Raw genomic sequence first — 21,401 nt, 5'->3', positions numbered from 1 at the left:
GGATATAGTGTGAAGGAAATGGTAGCAACTGTTTACAATGGAAGAGGAAATGCTGGGGAAGGCAGGTTACTTTGAGTACTTTGCGTTTCTGCTATGGCAGAAGTACTTCAACAGTTTTCCTTTCACAGTTTTGTAGCAAAGCAGAAGTGACAAAGGGTAACCAGAAAAGCATCACACACTAAGCTTTGCAACATCCAGTGTTTTAAGTCCAAAGCTGACAATAATCCCAAAGCAGAATAGAACTAGATCCTGATCTGTTAAAGGAAGAGATCTGTACATCTTCCTTGGATTGTAGACCTTTCTTTTACCTAACCCAAGCACAGGTGATCACCACAAATCTGCTGGCAGTGCAAGAAATTATCCTGATGCTGTAGCAGAATCTGGTGTAGAAAAAAAAAGGTATGATCTGAAGTAAAGTCCAGCACTACCTAGACAGTTTAGGTAGACATATGTAAAACAACTATGTAAGAACAGTGTAGCAATTTGTAAAGAGACTGGTTTATGAGACAAACCAGAGGTTTCTCTCAAACTTTGAGTAACAGTTCAGCTATCTGAAAAGTACTTCATGAGCACTTCCAGTTTTGTCAGTGACTCTCAGTAACCTGGGCAGAGTCCTGAACCAGATTCAGTCTGTAAAAGGGGGAGTAACAGAAATATTTTGAGATGATGCATCCAAGTGCTAGGAATTCCACAAGGATATCAACTTCCAAGGAGCTGGCCATGAGTCCAGCATATTTTACATCATCACCCTTACCTTTCTTCTGCTGCTTCAGCTGCTTCTGTTTTATCATCTTCAAGTTTTTTCAGTAGGCTGCTCTTCTCCAGCCGGCCAAACAGATCCAAAATCTCCAGCTCAAATGCCTGTGTGATTCTTTTCTGGGCCTTGTACCTACTTTCTACTGCTTGCAGCTGACCTCTGAACAGAAAAAGAAACCAAAGTCCATCAGGTCCAGTGTCTCCAGATTCTGCCTCAACTATGATAGTGCACCTGTCAATGCATAGCTAAAATTTTACACAGGAAACCCCTACCTTGCTTGGATTTTTACATCTTCCAGGTATTTCTTTTGCTCCAGGAAGAGGTGGTCCTTTTTTGCAAGCTGAGATTCCAGTTCAGCTATCCGTTTCTGGGAAGCATCAAGCCTTTGGCTTTGCTGCTGAACACACAATTTTGCTTTCTCCAGTTCTTTCCGAAAAGCAGCGTGCAACATTTCAACCTCCTCGAAGGAGAGAACACAATGTTAAAGTATAATTTGTGTGTTATTTTTATTAATATTTAGACATGTTTCTGATGCTATAAATAGTCACATTTTTAAGCAAGATGAATAAAAGAAACATTTCTAAAAACAGATATAGAAAACTGGATACTCTGAGGATGTACACTATTAAGTTACTGTGAAAATAACTACACATCACTGGAATTTATTAGCACATTAATGTTCCTTACAAAAAGCCCTTTTCAGCAAACTTGCCAGTTCTGCACCAGATTAGGATAGACAAAGTCAATTTTAAAACTGTTTTTGCAACATGACCTTCATTAAATACCAGTGAGAGGCTTTTTTTTTTTTTTGGCTTATTATCCACCTTCTTTAATTACTTGCTCTCACGCAGAAACAGTTATATTGTTGTGTAATTTACTTGCTTCTAATTAAAAAAAGGTTTCTTTGAAGTCAGGAAGTAAAACCATATGAACCACAGAAGTTTTAGTAAAGTTAATACTAACTCTTAATAGGAAAATGACTGAGTGAGATGAGTAAGACTGCTTGTTTTAAAACACATCACAAAACCCAGTAAAACCCTGGTTAAGATCTTTCTACAAATTCTAGCAAATACTACCCTACGTTATACACACTCACAAATATAAGAGCCCAATGTTACTTTACCAGTAATAGTCTGCTGCCAATTACATTAAAAGCACAGTAAAGTCTTGGCCTTTGGCAAGAAAAAATTGGTAAGAATTTACATCATGTGACTAAAACTGACTTCAGGTGTACCCTAATGTCCCCTTCTTAGCTTTCAAGCACAGGGCACTGAATAGACTCTGTAACAACACGGTGCACAAAAATATCTGAACAGAAGATTAAATATGAAATCCAATCCCTGAAAATCAATTTCAAAACCAGGTATCTTCAGTTATGAAGCATTTCCTTAATTCTGAACACAAGACTGAGAACAGCTTGATGATGACCCTCAAGTGATCTCTTCCCAAAAGGCCTCCTCTGCAACTATGCAATCATACCTTTGTAGTGTCTGTGTGCTTGTGCTGCAGCTGCTCCAGGTACAACTCATTGACCTCTCCAAGAACCAGAAGTTGCCTGTTCAAGAACTCCATCTGCTGTTGCACTGATTCACTGTTGGAAAGCTTTAAAGAGAAATTGAACAGAATCAAACACTGGAATGAACAGTTCAGCAGGAGAGTCATAGTTGACATGCACTGTGTTCACAGGGTATTTTTATAATGGGAGACAAAGACAAGAATCCAATGCATCATAGGTAGTAAGTGTTAAATAAATTAGCTTTCATAAAGCTGGTGACAGTCCATACAGAACTTCACCATATAGGCATTGCTTCCCTTAACATAACCATGTTTCCACTTACACAAGGAGTCCATTCAATTTCTGATATAAACAAGATCTCTAAGATGCCAAGATTTAGCAAGTTTTAATACAAGTTCATATTGCTCAATCTGCAAATTCCTAGTGTGGAAAAACCAGCCAAAATGAGAAGTCTCAGAAGCCTTTGAACTGAGTGTAAAGTTTCTTCACCAAAATACATTTCTCTGTGTTGTTTTTGTGCAATTAATATCAGATTCTATGGAACAAAGCACAGGCTTCTTTCAACAAGAAAGCAAGCACCTGATAAAAATTACCAGAAATAAACAGAAAGACACAAAGGGACCCTAGGAACAGTGACTTTTCTTACCTTTTGAGAAACTTGGCTAAGAAGCAATTCAGTGTGACACACCTTGTTGTTAGCCTTCTTTAATTCTAACCTCAGATCTGCAATCATATTCCGGCAGTCCTCCAGCTTGGTCTGTTCAAATGGAGAAAAAAAAAAAAAAAAACAAACAAACCTTACTCAGGGTTCTGAAACTTTAATAAGGACTAGCAATGGCATATGGCTGGAGGGCTGTAACCCCCAGCACTGTAAATCAAGTTATACTGAGCACATGTGAAAGCCCCAAAACCAGCTAAGAAACTGCATTTTCTTATTTCCAAACTGAAGACAGGACAAAACAGAACCATAAAAGGATGATGACTAAGTTAGGCATTTCCAATTATGCACTATCTTACTCTGAATTAGGACAGTATCTCTAATAGAGCTATGTAACTTACTTTCAGATATTTCATGCCATGTTATTAGGAAGGTTATTTTTAAAACTAGCAAGTAGATAACATAATTTTGTTCAGTGTCATGCTTCATACCTGCAATTCCTGGCTCTGGTTGTAGAATTCCTCTCGGTCATGTTGCAGCTGTCTGATCTGGCTGTGAAGCTGAGCCACTATATTTTCATGTTCCTCCTGAAACTGGTGGTACCTTGCCTGTTCTTTCTGCAGACTCAGTTTCAAGGCCTGGATTTCTTTTTCCTGTAGCTTCAGTTGATCTTTCTGTTAAGAACCCCACAGAAAGCATCAGACAAGACATCTGCTTTATCAGTTAGAACATCTGTCTTAAGTCGCTAGTTAAGTAAAGCTATCAAATTAATAGCATGCAGGCATAACAATTTTCCATAGATAGAACATTCTATATCAAGCATGTTCTTAAGGCTTCTGGGGCTTGGTTTGCTTTTTGGCCGAAAAAGAGATTAAATGGTGATAGAGTGGACAGGTGGAAAACTCAGTCACATCCAAAGGCACAATGAGCAATAGCAGATTCTTCTACTGCACCTCACGCTTTCGACAGGGACTTGGGCTTCACAGCTGAAGCAACAGTTCGTCTTCAAAAGCTATCTGGAAGTCTATTTTTGGTTCTTCTACTGAATTATCAAAAGGTGAAACTGTTGATGGAATTAGCTATAATATGGTGATACAGAATTAAACATGCCTAAATCTGTAATGAGACATCCTTCAATGCACTTACAACTTCAAATTTTACCATAGTAAATACCTTTGGAAAAGAACATTGGCATTTTCAAAGTTTTTGCTATTACTCCTCAATTAAGGAGTGAAAGGACAGTACTTCTTCAAATAATGCAATAAGTTGTCTAGCTAGGCATTAGGTAATCGCTGCACTAACTGTGAAGCCTTTAACATTATCCAAAGGTAAGAACTGGCAGGGGTCAAGCATGCCAGCATCCACTGATTCAGTTGCCTACAGACAAATATAAACTACTGGTTTTAATAATCACAGTGCATGTAACTCGTCCACAAGTCATTCCACAAACACTGACTTTAATAAGGTGAGAAATGAGGCTTCTATTTTAATTGACTGGTACTGAAAGATACTGGCCAAACCAATTAATACTTGTTCTAGCACCAGTGCGTTTAAACCACTGCTAGAGTTGTATCCCTGCTCACCATGGCAGCATTATGTTCCTCCAGAGCTGTTGCTTTAATCACTTTTCGCAAGAGTCGACGGTTCCGAAGGGCATGTTGCTGTCTTTTGAAGCGTTCATACAATAACTGGTTGTGCAGCAAAAGCAATTGGTTACGCAGGGTGTGAATCTCATCAGAAGGGGGAGAACCTGGATTGGAGTTAAAAGACAAAAGAGGTTACTGAACGGTACTGCCCCGTTCCACATAGGGGAAATATTTTCTAAAATAAGTAAATTAGATTTCTTTTAAATTACAACTTAAAAACCTGTCTGCTCCATTTGATCTCCAACACAAACTTAAAATTTTAAACATTTTTCCCAGAGCAACGTGTATATGCTTCAAATGGATTGCTCCTTCTATTAAGAAGAAAAAAGCCAAGCTCACCATTACCACAGAAGCCTAGGAGCACAAAGCTATGACACACATGTGAAGCAGCAAGAAAAACAATTATCAGTTTTAGATTCAAATAGTATTGAAAAGGTGGAAGGATCTGTTAGATGATCAGCATCACTCTGAAGGCTAGCAGATCTTAAATGGTCAAAAGCAGAAACATCTAGAATTGTGGGGAAGGCAGTTTTCACTTTTCAAAGATGAAAAAAAGCAGCTCATCTCAATGGAACACAGATATCTATCTGCTAAGCAGATAAACCATGACTTAATGGAGGGCACCATCTTTCTGCAGCGTTAAAAAAAAAAAAGTATGCAGGTCATTGTTTAAGCAAGTCTAATAACAGAGGAACAGATTGCCAAAACACATGAGAAGCTTCCTCACCTCCAAAGTGAGTCCAGTCAGCAGATTTGCTTGGCAGAGACAATCTGAAAATGAAAATACAGCATTAACCAGTAAGTTTATATATAAAACCACTCTGCAAGTCACTTTAAAATGGAATGCCCACCTCAAAAGAGCTTACAGCCTAATAAAAGAACAATTATGGTCAGTCAGTATTAAAGCAATAAGGAGGAATCGTGCAAGCAGCAGGTTGCAAGGGCAGAGGATGGAGGACGTAATTTCTTAGAAGTTGGAGAAAAACTCTCGGACATAGAAAAGGACAAAGTGGAATACAGGGTAATAAGATGAAAAGAAGGAATACAACCGATACACCTAAACCTTAAATCTGGTTCTCCAGTTCTTAGCTTCCTGTATATTAGAAAGTGTCAACCTCCCTTTGGCCTCTACATTTGCTTTTGAGTATCTAGCATGGGACTTAAACCTGATACAGTAAACAAATCTCACTAACAGTGGTACCAAAACCACACCTGCAGCACAGCCAATAGCCCTGCTTCTTCATCGTAAGTTGTCAGTGAAGGCAGTAAGAGTACAATGGTCACAGTCCCTTTTTTTTTATATCAAACACATTACCATTGCAAATATAAAAATCCTCCAGCCAGAACACCTAGCTCAGTTAACAGTAATATTTCACAGAACATGGTTTCGTTGTAGATTTCCAGACACGGCTGCTTTTCAGGCACATCTATTAAATCAAAGCCAGCACAAAAGGAATAATAAGAAAGTTTGCAAAGTAAGATTTTCAGTCACCTACTTGTTCAGCTCCTTAGTGTGTGCATCTGCTCCTTGCTGTATCAGTCTGTCCAGTACTTCCACGGGAGAAGTAGAGGACATGCAGTCATCATCCTGGGTTCCCTTGGCTTTCTTTAGCAGCTCCTCAGTCTTCTTGCCAACAAAGAGGTAGGCAGTCTTTGGTAATGCAACCTCAAAAAGGTGCTCATATAGGGGAGGCTGCCCACTCCCAAACACCACTCTTCTTTGTGCTGGTACTTTGCAAGGGCTGGGAGTGAGAATACTCGTCTCCCCAGAGGTTCCTTCCCTGTTACCAGCAGGGCTTTCACCAGAGCCTCCACAGGGCTTGTCTATGGGAGTAAATGTTTGTTTGGGTGTTTCCCGCGCACTCTCAGGCCCAGACTTGTCCAGAGAAGATGTTAAAGGCTCAGAGGTCTGACTGTGTCCCTGAACACTAGAGACTACTGAATGGGTCTTCTTTTGAGAGCCTGACAGACTTTCATTTGTGCGGTAAAATGGAGAGTCAAATCCTCCTCTAGGCACCATGTGTTCAGCATCAGTTGTGATCTCGGAGATCTCTTTAGATATTGCATCTGAGAAGGATGGGAGGGGGAGCATAATTATGTATCTTGTATTTCGACATTACAAACATTTCCTTAGCTAAGATGTACATAAGGATGACAGAAATTACCTTCCTCTCTGTCCTTTTCAGCACTATCTTCAAAAGACAAACCACCTAAAAACTCTGGAAGATCACTTAAGGTTACTGAACTTTTACTACCAGGTGTGTCTGAAGAAAAAAAAAGAAAAGAAAAGAAAAAAGAAAAGTTAGTTGTACAGATGCTGTTTTCTTCAGCCTTATCACAGCACAAAACAGAAGTCTTTTACTGCTGTAAGGTCCTTAGAATAAGCTTGCCCCTCCTTCAGATGCTTCCTCAAAGGAGGAAGCTATCTGACTCCTGTTCCATTCCATGTGGAAACCAGTTCAGAGATCAGTCACTGGTTAGTCCTGATCCCAAAATGTAATTTTGTGAACTTCACATTTGCTATTGCACAACAAGTGTAGGCAACTGCCTCTATGAATAAGGATGTGCTGTTTGAAATTTAACCTATTAAAGCGGCTTAAGTGTAGTATGACTACTATACTTCCACATAGCATTAAACTCCCCCTAGCTTCTGATCTGGCTACACAAGGACACAGTACTTTGCTAAACTTCCTTTTTTCAGGTAACTGATGTAATACAAACTTGACAATGTGTGGCTACTGATAAAAAACTCTTGAGACAGCTGCCAGGGAGATATACACTAAAGCATGCAGGATAGAAACCTCATGCTCGCAGCTCAGTCACAGATTAGGAACCCAGTGAAAAACCTAGCCTGTTCTCAACTTGTAATTCAGAAAGTTCAGATTCCAGTGTTGCTATAAAACTTCACCAAGGAAAACCAGCTTTAAATTTCACTATCATCTCTACTTCAAGGACGGTAAAGAATCAGACTACAGAAGTCTCAAATACAGTGCCAAAAGCCCTTTCTACAGCTGTCACAGATGTAGATGACAGAATGGAAAATGGAATCTAGATTTACCTATTAGAAGCTGAGTTCCTCAACCATCCACTGTTGATTTCAATATTCCACAGGACTTTAAAAAAAGGTTCAAGTACAGCAATATAATTGTAGATAGAAAACAAAGTTTTTCCAAGAGCCTTTAGAAGGGAGCATCATATCTATCCTTATGTGCAGCCTTACAGTTTGATCCAGACATGAGACATAAAACTTGTTCAAGTAAGACTTCATATACAACTTGCTGCTTCTAATAAAAAAATTCACCCTCAAAGAATCAGCTTTAAAAAAAAAAAATTCCTTTTTCAGCCTCCAGTGTAGAACTGTGTATTTAAACATGCATAAGAATGCATGAGGGCCAGTTAAAAAAAAAAATCTGCAAGCTATTTCTGAAGATGAATAGTTAAAATGAAATCAAAAGCATCACAAGAAGGTTTTAAGTTGAATCACAGGCTAAGGCAGGATCCTGGAACTAGAAAGAACTCAGGGGGTGGGAGGGGGGAAGAAAGAGAAAAACCTGTGGAAAAGTGTTTGGCAATTGGAACACATGTCAATAAAACCAGGATTTGTTTACAATAGGTTATTGTAATGGGGAGAGGAAAACAGAGTTTACCCAATGATTTATCGCTGTTTATGACATTTTGCTGTCGGTACAGTAAAGGCCTCCCAGGATCTGGTTTGTCCTCCTGAAAAAAAAAAAAAAACAAAAAAACCCAAAATAGATTCTCTGCATCAGACATTTGTTGGAAACAAACCTCTTGGGCAGTTTCATAGAAAGGAAATTCCTGCAAATAGATGGCTTAAATAGCAAACCAATATAAGAAGTCTTAAAACTGTGCAACTGAAGGGGCAATAGTTGTCTAAACTTAGAAGAAAATGAGTTTTTGCAATGAAATGCAACATTTTTTGTAAATCAGTTACTCTGATTTTTTTTTCTCCATTATGGTCACTATATGTATGGCAAGTCAATGAAAAAAAAAAATCAGATTTGTTTGGCAGAATTTTGTTATACCTTTTTAGGAGGTGTGGCAGCAGCTGAAGGGAGTGAAACATGCACAAAGTCATCTGAAGTGCAGGGTGGAGGAGGAGATGTGGCTGGCGTTCCCAAAGGTGTTCCTTTCCCCCCTGCTGAAAAGGAGCAAAGTTTTCTCAGCAGGCTCCCACTTCCTCCTTTCAGCTGAATATTGTATGTGAAAAATTGTTTAAAACATTCTCTCAACCATTTACTTCTTAAATCTCTTTCAGCTATTTAACAAAAGTGCACAGTTTCCAAAAGGCCTGCTTCAGACTTCAGCACTGAATTCACCGTAACTTATCTCCTATCTCGGTGTTTGCATTAGCACTGCTCTAGATGACCAGGTACTCGGTTCACAGAAGTAATGACTTAAGCCTATCAAATGGCATGGCGTGGCATTCCCATTTAAGAAGCTGGCAGCAAAATTTACAGCCAGAATTTCTATTATAGTAAACCTTGATGGTCTAATTCCAAAATTCAGCACATACCAGATGTGCCAGCTTTGCTGTAAGGTTGTGATGCAGACTGGGATGACTCTGATGGGACAATTCCAGGGGAGGTTGGTGGAGTGGTCATACCACAAACTGCAGAAGGACTCCAGATGGTAACCTATGTAAAAGCAATACACAATAAACACAAATCAGTGAAGCTCAAAAAAGGAACATGTGAAGTACCTGTATCCAGGTTCTGACACAGGAAATCAGATGGGGATTGAATCTGAAACATACACTAAGTTCTGAAGAATTCACAGTACTTCTCAGAAACATGAACTTTTAAGACCATCACAAGAAACTAGGAACAAAGTGCAAAGCATTAAAAGCATGCTGTGCTTTATCTTCTGCTTTACCTGCTGTGGCTCAGTTGACAGCCGTATTGACTGGGGGCTCAGAATCTGAGGTAGCTGCCCTGGCATTTGTGATAGTGTTAGCCGAGGAGTGGAGTATGGGGTAGAAGTCCCTGAAAGTTTAAAAAAAAAAAAAATTAAAAGTATCCAACACATCAAATACAAATCAATGATTCTTCTGGTTAGTATTTAAAGGCTTTTAACCAAAACATTTCAAATCCATTCAACATACACATTCGCAGCTAGCAAACAAGAGACTTTTCTTCCAGCCCAAGAAAATTTCTATTGAATATATTACATACTACAGATTTTTTTTTGGTTGGTTCATTGTTTAGGGGGAGGGGGAACAGGGGAGGAAGAGGCAGTGGAAAGGCAACTTTGCAAACATGCTCTATGTCTGCATAACCAGAGCATATACCTATGCTTTTTTTTTTTTTTTTAAAGACAGTTTATTTTCTGGTGCCTAAGAATCGGACTTGAAGTGGGATAAATTAGTAAGAAGTCTTTTTGCTATAGGGCCAGTTTTCTTCCAGGAATTGGGTATTCATTAACCATCAGGCAGGTCTTACCATAGCTGCTCTGTGTGTCAATGTAATAGCTGGCACTGGGGTCAGTTTGATGATGTTTTAAGCTTGTGCAGAGTTTCCGAGACACAGAGTAATAGCCATCTTCATACGAGGCTTCTGCAGGGTCCAGGGAGATTTTGGCACATTCTATCACAACATCATGAGTTTCTAGTCTTTTCCACCTGCAGACAGTTTTTGGATCCAAAAGAGTAAGTTAGTCAATTATTGTTACAAACAAGGGTTCCTGGAGATATGAGGAATTGGCTTGTAGGATGGCTCATTTGTTCCAGACAGCTTTGCATGCTCCCAGCCAAAACTGGAACAAGGCACCATACAGAAATTGCAACCAGATGACTTGTAAGAGGGGGTCTCAAAGAAGAGACAAACAGCTTTGACACAGAGATCCATAAAGGTCTGGCCATGGAGCACTCTGGAAAGGAGGAACAGCATACGAAGACTTGGTTGATCCTGAGCTTCGGCAGCTGTAGAAATCAGCTCAACTAGACTCAGATGTTGGTAGTCAAAATTTAGACATGCCAGCAGTGAGGGAATCTTATATTATTTAAGCAAGCACCATCTGCAATGCCAGTTTCAGGTCTGTGTTTTTCCTCCCAAGTTTTGGGAATATTTTATTATTACTACCTCCTTGATTCTGAAAACTTTTTCTCACTAAATTAAGCAGCCAGATTAGATCTGCCCAGTATTTCAGGGGATGGAAGTTCACTGTAAAGAAAAGAAAGCACAGAAGGCTGTCTATTAGAGGCTGAGTTGCTTTTGAATGTAAGATATTATGTGCAAGATACCAAATCAGAAGGCTTCAACTAGTAGTTTTGTGCCAATTGTACTCCTTAGTGGTGCCACCCTCCCCCCTGTCTGGGAGAAGCCTGCAAAATTGAGCATTGTGATATTCAATAGGTTCCCATTTAGTAGTGTTTTCCTAGTGGCTCTGAAAAGCAGGGCAAGAGCACTACTGTGCAGCAACAAGAGTCAATTTCTCCTCTTCAGTGGCTGGGCCTGTGGAGACAAGAGAAAAGCAGCAAGTGGTGCTGCTGCAGGCAAATGAGCCTATTTCTAAAGAAAACTAATACAGCTGATAATGTTAAGACATACCTGTTAAAAGAATTGATCTGTTAACTGAACCAATATCTAGGTACCAAAACAAGACACACTGAAGCCATTTTAAACACTTAAATCCCACCAAGTACTTCAACAAACCAAAAAATATGACCCAAACCTTAAGCCAATGAAGCAGGTCAGTGGTAGTTTCTCTTTATTCATTATAAGCAAATTCTTTTAGAACTTTGAGGATTTTTGATTGTTAAATCATAAAATTAAGACAAAGTCGTGTTAAGTAGAAGACAGATTCTATCCCAGACAAAAAATTAATTTAGAACCCCAACATTGTTGTTAATGGCCTTTCACAACAGTTTTTGCTTATTCATCCAGCTGTAAGCTTGGATGAAGAAAGTCTACATGTTTACCTGGTGTACCTATGAATATGGGTGGCAAAACACCACTGGCACACACTGCTGCTGACAGAAAAGGTTTTGCTGTAAGCCTTCTGAAATAACTCAGCTAAAAGCTGCTCATTTATAGCCTTTCCTAATAGCAGAGTGAACATATATTTATACCTTCGTGGGTCCAGTTCATGGTCCTTAGATCCAGTCACTAATTCTGGATGAATTCGCACATGTTCCATCATTGGCTGGATGAGCAAGAGCAAGAAGAAGTACGTATTATCAGTACAGCATCTTTTGATTGCACTAAACTACACAAAGCTGATGAGCAACATACTGATCCCAATAGTTCAGAATGTTACATTTAACAGATAAAGCTAACATACATCATCACAGCTTCAAGAGATGATCTTGGTCCCAACTGAGATTTCAGTCCTCCAACAGCCAGTTTTTATTGTTTTGTTGAGCAGCCCTCAGTTAAATCAATGTAGTGTATTAAATTGGCAAATACCTGCCTTTATACAGCTATGAACTCCTTGTCTCAGATAACAGAGATGAGCAGCATTTTACCTTGACCACCTCTTCAAAGGTCTCCAAGTTTTCCTTCATACTGTAGTGAGAACGCAGAAAGGAGACAAAATTGCAAGGATACATTCCATAAAGACGATGAAAGAGAGCATAAACGCTGGCATGAAGATGGACAAGATAAATCTCTGCCACATGACCTGGAAAAAGTATTTAGAATCTTTTTCATTACATTGAAGAAAAGAACTTCTAAGCATACAAGCAAAGTACTTTTATATTTGAAAGGTTAACTGGAACAAGTCTTCTGAGATACGAACAGTCCCTAGCAAAACCGTGAAGTCTTCTGAGAGAATAGGCAATGCTTACTCATCAGCTCCCAGCAAAACCAAAAATTAAGATATGGACCATTAATTCCAACCAGTATCCTGTCATTCTCAAAGCACAGCATTTTCTTTATTCAAGTTAAAACCCGAAACCCCTCTAGATAGCAAGCCAGAGTTTGCAAGACTGTCTGAATGATTAAAAAAGAAAACTAATGTTTGCTTCACTTCAAAGGTAAAAACTAAAAGCTTGTATCCACAAAAAGCAATCACAAGACTTGAATCTTACTAGCCATCTTAAAAGTTCCAATCCTACTTGCAATGGAAAATGGCCCTGTAAATAGCATCTCTATGTGCTTAACACAGCATTTGTTCATCCAGCCATGAGACACATACGTAGATAACGCTAGTGTTAGATATCAGACACCTTACAACAAATTCAGCAAAACCAGTTCATCAGAACCAATGCTATAACTGAGAAAACTAGTTTTACCAACACTTTCATGACTATTGACAGTTGCACATTAAAAGAAACTCTTACATGTTGCTTCTTGCTCCTCCCCATCCATACCTGGAAATCTCAAATTCCCAAATATCTGCCTCAAATGTTAGCATTTTCCCTTCTCTATCCATTAAGATCAATCTCTGCTTTTCACTGTCATCAGGGTAGCATTTCGGTCCAGTGAAAAACTTCATGTAGTAGCAACACCACATGGAAGAATCTAAGAGACTTCTAAATTTTGAGCAAAGAAGCACTCCCCGATGCTAACTATCAAAGAGCAGAATAGCTTGCGGGCTTAATACATCATTTTTCTGCATTTAAATAAACTCAGGCCATTAAGAGTCTCACAAAAGAATGTGCTCACCAACTGCGTCACAAGAGTCACAAGGATACTACTAAACCATAACTGCATGCAACAAAGTTGAAATCTCACCTGGATTCTGCAAGCACCAGGCTGAGAGACGCCCAAAGATACCAAAGAAGTCATGAAGGTACTGTTTGCCAGACTGAGGAATCATTGGCAACATGGTTATTAGCACTAGGACACCTGTGGTGAGTACTACTACATCTGTGTCAGTCTGCAAGAAGGGAAAAAACCTGCATTAGTCAGTTAAAAGTGTTGAACTTAATTTTTTCCAAGGATGAAGTGAACACTGAATCATCATCATGGAAAAAGTTCTCTACTTCGAAACAGTCCCTCTGAAACCTACTGGAACTTAATGAACCAAGATTATTGTCTCTCTCATCCAGAACAACTCTAAGAAAAAAGATTTCTGATTCTTGCTCCTATTCTGCTGCTGCTTTTCTCTATAAGAACTTGACTTAGTTAAAAAGGAAACATCACCACAGTTCCACAATTGAGTAGAAAAAAAATTACTAGTATGTGAAGCATCTTATGTACCACCTTCCATCTTTCCCAGAGCTAAAAACCACAGCATTCAGAGCCTAAGAAACTGCAAATCTGATCAGGGTATTCAAGGATGTTGGCCAATTACCAACACAAGGGTCAAAAGCTTTTCTGTCAAACCTGGTTGATGACTCCGGCTGCTAAATATTTCATAAAGCAGCAATTCAAACAATAACTAGAACTCCATGGCTTACACCAAGAGAAAGGGATGTGCCAGTAAAAATCTTTAGCTAGATGAAACAGTAATAGAGAATCAGATTTTAGGACAGGATACAGAAAACGTTCAAACTCTTTCCCAGTAGGGTCCCTACTTGCTTTCCCAGCTTAATGCACATTTTCCTTGGTAGTAGCTCTGCTTTGTCAGGATAGGGGTATAAACAGCACAGGTAAGCCTGTGGCCAGATGCCACTGAGGTGGTCTTGGTATCTCCCAAGAGCCACTCGGGCTGATGGGACATATTCAATGTTACAGATTTTTCTTCCTCTGTGTAATCTATGGCCTCTACTCTCCCTCAGTCGGACATAACCTTTCACAGTCTATCCCTATCCCTCTGTACACATCCCTAGCACTTCCACATCTCTGTTCTACTCCCACCAGCTTTGACACACTTCACTCCTCTCACAATCAGGTAAGACTTGCACTGAAAAGGATAACAGAACTCATCAGGCACATCAGGAATTCCAGTAACAGCACCGTAGCTTCTTCTTTGGCAGTTACAAATTCATTGTGTTTTTGTTTTGAAGAGCACTGGCACTTGACTACATCATGCATTTTAATGTGACTTAAATGACTAATACAAATTCTTCACTATCATATTAAATGGTATTACTGACAATGCATTCTAGGTCTCAAAACACTTTCCATTCTTTATTCATTGTTACAATACTGTACAGTATTATAACTGATAAATTTGCAGATGGGAAAAAAAAACCCAAAGCACGGGGAAACAGCTACCTTGTAACCCAGCATGTCTGTAGCTGAGAAGGGAAAGTCTGCTAATTGCAAGGTAATTTCACCACAGAATAGTCTATTGCATGGCCCATCTACACTGCAAGGAGAGTATATTACCTTACATGCACAAATTTCAGAATGCACTAATGGCAAGTTATCGACTTCTCATTAAGTTCACATCCAAGATATCTATCAACTTCACCGATGGCCCTCTGTCTTTAACTTACTTTTAGAAAAGTTTTAGTAAACTTTCCTAACTCAAAGTTATATAGCGGCAGTGGCTTTTAGAAACAAGATTGTCAGTAATAACAGGATCAGCACAGAGTATTTAGTTGATATAATTCCACTGTGGCTCCGCATTTTAATCAACGTTTTATCTCTTCTCACAGCTTAACTAAATGACATCAGAACAGTAGACAAATGCCGTGCATTACAAGTATATATGTTTACATCAGGTATAGAAGTGTTTTATGGACAACACTGACAGTTCTTACCTTGAGACATTTAAGTAATGAAAGTAGGAGAGGTGCTTGAGAAAGTTTATGTTTCCAAGATGGTTGTCGTCTTATCACGTGTCCCAGCAGAGAGAGAGTGGGTAAACGAGTAGCAGCTTTGCCCATATATTCATTAATTTTGTCCAGTAGATGCTGATAGAGGATTTTACAGAGAGTGGTAGAAAAAGGAAAGGTATTTATATTTAACTGGTATATATTCTTTTTCACCAATCTCTATTCAGCAGTTTGCCATTGCCAACTATGGAAACTAAGGGCATTTTACAAATATACAGGATCCAAGAGCAAATAAAACCCAGCAATAAATTTAAGTCTGCTGGTAGCAAAATGCAAACTATTCAGTCCAGAAGCAGTCACTGCACTTCAAAACATTAATCATAAATAAATAATAAAAAAAATTCTGGTCAGCAGAAGTAAAACAATTTGTAGTGCCATTCTCTCAATCTATTTAAAAATCCTTACTTGCTCTCAAAATACCCAATTTGTTTTAGGTTAACACATCCAGCATTGAACAAGGAGCAGTAGCACTGCAGAGAGACAACATAGTCCTCAGAAGACTTTCATTTATAGAAGTTCTTTGCTTAATTGGGTCATTTTAAGCAATCCAAGAAACAGAGACCTTTGAAGTTTTATTTTAAGACTTAACTACTCTTACTACAGAGATACTACATCTCCACAACAAGGTAATTCTATACCAGAATGGAAAATAGAGTCCTAACAGATGCTATTTAAAGGCTGCTTCAATATCTGGCTAAAATCTGCCATACTTAATAACGGGATTTTTTTACCTTGTCATGAGGCTCTTGCAGTGTGGACAGTATATGCAGTGCCTGCTGAGAATTGGTTTCCAAGTAATAGTCCACCAGGTTGTTCACAAGCATAGGTCCACGGTCTATCAGTTTATGGCAAGAAAAAAAACATACATTCTCAATACACTAAAAATGAAGAATTTGTTACAGGGACATTGCACAACTTTTTAACACTTATTACACCATTTATAACATCAACCAGTACTTAGGGTTTGCCAGACCTTTAGGAAAATGAGACCTCTCAACTACATTTTCTAGTTCCTGAGCATTTAAGCAATTGCATTCGGCTCAGGGAAAGTAACTAGTTTTTTTAATAACTAACAATTACTGTCTAACCTTAAAAACCTAGAGGCAGCTGAACTGCAAGAGTATTTTACCCAGCACAGGTAAAGAGTTCAGGAGTAACTTTACATTCTCCGCCTTCAGCAGATAAAGGAGAGCAAGTTCAGGGACAAGGACACTGACAGTGCTCTCATGCTCTGAAAAGGGTCTATCAACAAAACGGATGCCTTAATAGCAGCAATATTTTTTTCAAGAAAGTCTGGGTCTGTTGTTTTGTTTGGGGTTGGGTTTTTTGTTGTTTATTGTTCAAATTAACAAAATCCCACTGGTTCCCATAATGTGGATGACACCTAATTCTTTCTAGATACACTTGACAAAGAAAGTTTCATCAGCTCACAACCTGAGGTTATGCCCCAGGAAAAGCTAGTAATTTTATAATAGCATTTTAACAATTATATAACAGACCTTCCAAGAGGCATGCCATTAAGCAAAATGGACTGAAGAGAAGCCTCAATCCTTAAAGCAATTTCAAACCCAAGTATCAAGAGTTTCTTTCAAGTTGCATTTGCAAAGACTGTGTTTGATAAAAAAGAACCCCATTATTCTACCTTTATTGGTATAAAAGCAAAACTGTTCCTCAAATTACATAAAAGGATACATACCACAAATGAGATTATCTTTGAATGCAGCTGTTATATCTTCCAGGACACCCAGAATTGGAGAATCCAGCATTGAGAGGAGCTCACCAACATTTCCTTGCTGTGCCATGATGCACGTACTGACATGAATGTGGAGGTTAAAACTTCAGGAAGTTCCTCATTGGTGCCTCTCTACCAGACTAGGAGAGAAGAGAGAGCAGATGAATGAACTGTCCTTTTTGCCTTTCCATCTTAAATCTCTCATCACTTCCCTATTTCTTTTCTGCAGTATTGCCCATTTAACACTAAAAGGACTCCTAGAGTTTACACACCTGCAATAAAAGCTGTAAGAGAAAAGTTTCCAAAGAAGCCAATGAGTCACAAGCAGGGTTTTCTTCATCTTTTTAAAAAAGACATTAATCTGTTTTGCATAAGACCTCAGCTAGCATATATAGACTGTCAGAGCATTCTATTACCGTATTTTTTTAATTTGCTCTCCAGGTCAGTCAGCTAAGACTAAAGTTTCAAATATAATGCAAATAGCTCCCTGAAATCACTCCATTCTTGCTTTCTTACAGTAATTCCTCCTCAACCAACCTTTCAAGTCCTTTGCATAGTGGTCTACGGACTGGAGAAAATATGCATCGCAAGATCCTTCTCCACTCCCATGGCTAGATTAGAAATTCACTGCCCTTGGCTTCGCATTATTGCATACTAATAGATTTGTGCTTTAATACTTGCAATGTGGCCAAGTTGCAGCTGTTAGGAAACTCAGTTAGGGTTACTACAGCTGCTGTTCCTCGGCCACCCTGTGCATACCAAATCACAATCTTAGCAGCACAACACACCTTCTTTTCACGTGTATAATTTGTGAATAATATATTAAAAACCCTGCAGTGCAAAAACTGTATAGATTATTAAACGCAACAGTGTGCAGATAACATGACTGGTCAGCTTCACAGTACTAAGCAGGAGTAAACCTAAGCCATTTCAGGCTTTTAAGATGGCTTCCTCCCATGTACCAGTAATGGAGGGATTCAGGTATCACATCTATCTATCTGTCACAAAATGAATCAAGTTTTTCTTCATCCATAAGAATCCTATGCTGAACCTTTCCCAGTGGCAGAAAGAATCTGGCTTCACATCACATCTAATTTTATTAGCAAGGGCTTCTTCTTTCTTCCTACTTCCAGCTAGCATACATTTTTCACTTCCTCCATGGAAGACAAGACTGACACATACCAAGTTTACACACAAGATTTTTTTTTACTGCAATTGTGTATACAGCACCTGTTCTGTGGACGAGCTGAGCTTCTGTCTGCAATGCTGTCAGCCACACACCTTTCATGATCACTAATAAAGAAAAAGCATGAAGAGATTAACAAAAAGCACAATTTATTTCTTTCTTATCAAACCTTTTATATTCAGAACAGCATTAAGTTCTTTATTAAGAATAGCAGAGCTATGTACCTCCTGCGTGAAGAAAGTCAGCCCTTAGTCTGAAAAACACCAAAAGGTGTTGCATAGTTGCCCTTTCCAGAATTGTCCAAGGGTTAAGCTGTGCAATTGCCTCAAACTAGATGGCTTTCACATGACTGTAGTTTTGTACTGTGAACCTTCAAAAAGCTGCTGAAGAGTTTTATTTATGATAGGTAAAGTCTTACACACAAAGAAGTCTTCTCTCATCCTACTAAATTTTGAACCTAGAATAATTACCGTAATTGTTTAAGTCTTTAGATTCTAGTCAAAACGTTGTTAGACATTAGCCAAGGACCATATATCAGTGCTCTACTTTAAATGATAATGCTGTAATTACTTATATACATATTACTTCCTTGAAAACTTATGTTTAACAATGTTACTGGACAGCAGGAGTTAACCTGTCTACCAGTAAACTTTGTCATTTGCAACATATCACTCTGTAGTTGCAGAACTGCCCAAGGTCACTTTTATTAGGGCCACAAGACATCAGCTTACTTCATCTGGCACTGATTGCAAATTCAAAGGTGATAATATGGCACCACACTCACAACAGGCATTTCATTAGGAACAAACTTTAAGTGTTCCAGTAATCACCGTTCCAGAACACACAAAAAAACCCCACCCTCAGTTTTCAATGATCATAGCTGCATAGCTGAACAGTCCAAACAAAATTTCAGTTCATCTACAAGCAGCTAGCAGAGTCTGCTCACTGAAGTGTTTCAGATTTAAACATTATTTCTTTTCAAGTCCCATGCTGGCAAGACCTTAAAAACTGCAGACTTAAAACTGGCTGGTAGTGTAAGCAAGACTTTCAACTAAAGATAATAAAATAGAAACTTGGGGTAGGAGAGAAGAGTCACTTTTTACTCAAAAACAGAATGGATCACTGTTTTCCAAAAAGATTAGAGGTGGGATTTCTTGTGGTTTGGGGTTCTGGTTTTGTCTACATTGTGCAGACTTCCAAGCTTCAACTTCTTCCTCAAAGAGCTTGCTGTTTAGAAGGCAAGCAATGTTCAAAGAGTGACACCATCCTTTCAAAAAGTTTAAAGCCATTCATCCATGCAACCTAAGGAGTCAACCTTCCACTTTGTTACTCATTTTCAGGAGTCAACTGCTTTTTTTAGTTTCTCATAACCACTGTGATATTTAATTTACTAAATTACAGTTATACTGAGATATCCAGAATGCATGCAGAACTATATATGGTGAAACAGTTTACTACAAGTAATCTATTCCTTTATTTCTGAGAACACTGTCTTTGAGACCATAAAGGGCTTGCTAACATAGGTGCCTCAATTTCTATCAGGATACAGTCTCAGCTATGGTTAAGCAATATATATTCACCAGCTTCCTAAGCAACAAGAATTAGTTGTTTAAAGTCTTGTTAACAAAAGAGATGCATGACCACACCCCCAAACCAGCTGCAAGCAAAACCTGTTTGGAGAATTAAAGCAGCATAAACACTAGTCTCTGCTTTTTTACCCCATAAAGACCTTGTCAACTCTCTTTTGATTCCCACCCCCCCACCAGAGTGAAAAGAATGCTTTTATTTCTTATTTTCCTCTAGTATTACTATTATACTTGGACCAGATCTTCATCACACCAGTGAAAACCTCAACAGCAGTTTCAATAATTCTGGTATTGCCAAAAGAAAAACTATAGCATGGTGAAATCAAGAAACATGCCTTTGCAGACACTCTAGATGGGTTCTGGAAGTCAAGTTCAACAATACACTTGCAGACAGATGGGAAAAACACCAGTTTCAATGTTCAGGAGGTAACAGGATTTCAAACTTTATGCTATTGGCCTGATGGCATGCACAAACACTACGATCAGATAAAAGCAAGGTTGATAATGCAAGCTTAGTTGCTGATAACTATACACATAGGTAACTAATAATTTCCCAAGCTCCCTAAACTAAAACAGATGGCTCAAGTGACCTTGTGCCAATAAATCCAGCGTAGTTTAAATAAACTTGTCAGTCAGTCGATTGTGCACTGAAGTACTTTATATAAAGTGGAGCAATCCCCACTCCAAAAGCCCATATTCAAAATATTAATAAAAGTATTTCAAACCACATCTAAAAATGGGACAATGTTACACATAGGTACTTCACTAGGTGGAAGGTTCATCTGGTGAAGCTATACAAACACCAGTATAATATTGTCACCCTGCTACATACAAACAGCCACATCTTAAAAAAAGAAAATCATAGCTTTCTCAGTGCAGGATCTCTTGTGAAGTCATTTGTCAGGAACAGATTTGAAATCCTAAGTAAGACTGCGGTCCTCTAATCATATTGGGTCCATGATGCCCAACACAAATAACAAACCAGGAAATTCCAACAATAGTCTTAAATCGCGTCATACTTTAAGCAAACACAGCTGAATAACTAGTTTACAGGCAACGGGCTCTTAGCTTCAATCAGAAAACACTGCATTCTGGTAGATGGAGTACAGTTCCCAGGGCCCATGGTGTCAGCGTGATTTATGACCAGTCCCACCAGTAATTTGTGATGCGATTTTCAAATCTTGCAGATAAGGAACTCAGGACAGGCCAGGTCAAGGAAATTCCATTACCTTGCAAAACAGCAAGATCATCCATTGAATGCCACAGCATTTTGTACCTGGGATTGATACATCATCTGTGGCGAACAGGATTTCCTTTAAACCTTTACAGTATCACATCATGACCACGTCTTTCTTCTCAAATACACAGTATAGAAGATGAGACTCTTTAATGCTTCCATTCCTAGCTACTGCAATCATTCCCCTATTAGAAGAACTTCCACATCCCTGCAGCCATACCTGGAACTGACAGGATTAAAATACAGTCAGTAACTTTTCCATATGGTTTGTGCCACTGATTCTTCACTAACTTTTAAAATCAGTTTTATATAAAAGATCCAAGGCACTAGATAGTAAAGAGTAAAAAAAAATCTGTTTAAATACCTTTTAAAATGCAACATTTTCATCTCACT

At 38.7% G+C, this 21,401-nt stretch overlaps 1 protein-coding gene across 7 annotated transcripts in view; it reads right to left on the bottom strand.

The window, feature by feature from the left end:
• Positions 1-21,401, bottom strand: part of TSC1 (TSC complex subunit 1) — a 28,830-nt gene that overhangs the window by 3,106 nt on the left and 4,323 nt on the right. For 3 of the 7 annotated variants that reach the window (XM_052814159.1, XM_052814158.1, XM_052814157.1), the window contains exons 2-22: positions 18,230-18,292; positions 16,964-17,139; positions 15,999-16,102; positions 15,193-15,345; positions 13,274-13,418; positions 12,064-12,218; positions 11,668-11,741; positions 10,040-10,218; positions 9,474-9,583; positions 9,115-9,235; positions 8,624-8,739; positions 8,225-8,297; positions 6,743-6,841; positions 6,074-6,644; positions 5,305-5,348; positions 4,515-4,681; positions 3,423-3,605; positions 2,920-3,030; positions 2,237-2,359; positions 1,030-1,217; positions 755-916 (exon numbers count right to left, since the gene is read on the bottom strand). In XM_052814159.1, the coding sequence (XP_052670119.1) occupies positions 755-916; positions 1,030-1,217; positions 2,237-2,359; positions 2,920-3,030; positions 3,423-3,605; positions 4,515-4,681; positions 5,305-5,348; positions 6,074-6,644; positions 6,743-6,841; positions 8,225-8,297; positions 8,624-8,739; positions 9,115-9,235; positions 9,474-9,583; positions 10,040-10,218; positions 11,668-11,741; positions 12,064-12,218; positions 13,274-13,418; positions 15,193-15,345; positions 15,999-16,102; positions 16,964-17,069 (2,984 nt within the window). In that variant the 5' untranslated portion in view covers positions 17,070-17,139; positions 18,230-18,292. Of the gene's footprint in view, positions 1-754; positions 917-1,029; positions 1,218-2,236; positions 2,360-2,919; positions 3,031-3,422; positions 3,606-4,514; positions 4,682-5,304; positions 5,349-6,073; positions 6,645-6,742; positions 6,842-8,224; positions 8,298-8,623; positions 8,740-9,114; positions 9,236-9,473; positions 9,584-10,039; positions 10,219-11,667; positions 11,742-12,063; positions 12,219-13,273; positions 13,419-15,192; positions 15,346-15,998; positions 16,103-16,963; positions 17,140-18,229; positions 18,293-18,409; positions 20,547-21,401 lie in introns of those variants that run through there. The other 4 variants (XM_052814160.1, XM_052814162.1, XM_052814161.1 and 1 more) reach the window with 4 other exon arrangements.

The sequence above is a fragment of the Harpia harpyja genome, chromosome 19, assembly GCF_026419915.1.
Source record: "Harpia harpyja isolate bHarHar1 chromosome 19, bHarHar1 primary haplotype, whole genome shotgun sequence".
In the NCBI taxonomy this organism is placed as follows: Eukaryota; Metazoa; Chordata; class Aves; order Accipitriformes; family Accipitridae; genus Harpia; species Harpia harpyja.
This window is presented reverse-complemented; position numbering and strand designations above follow the sequence as displayed.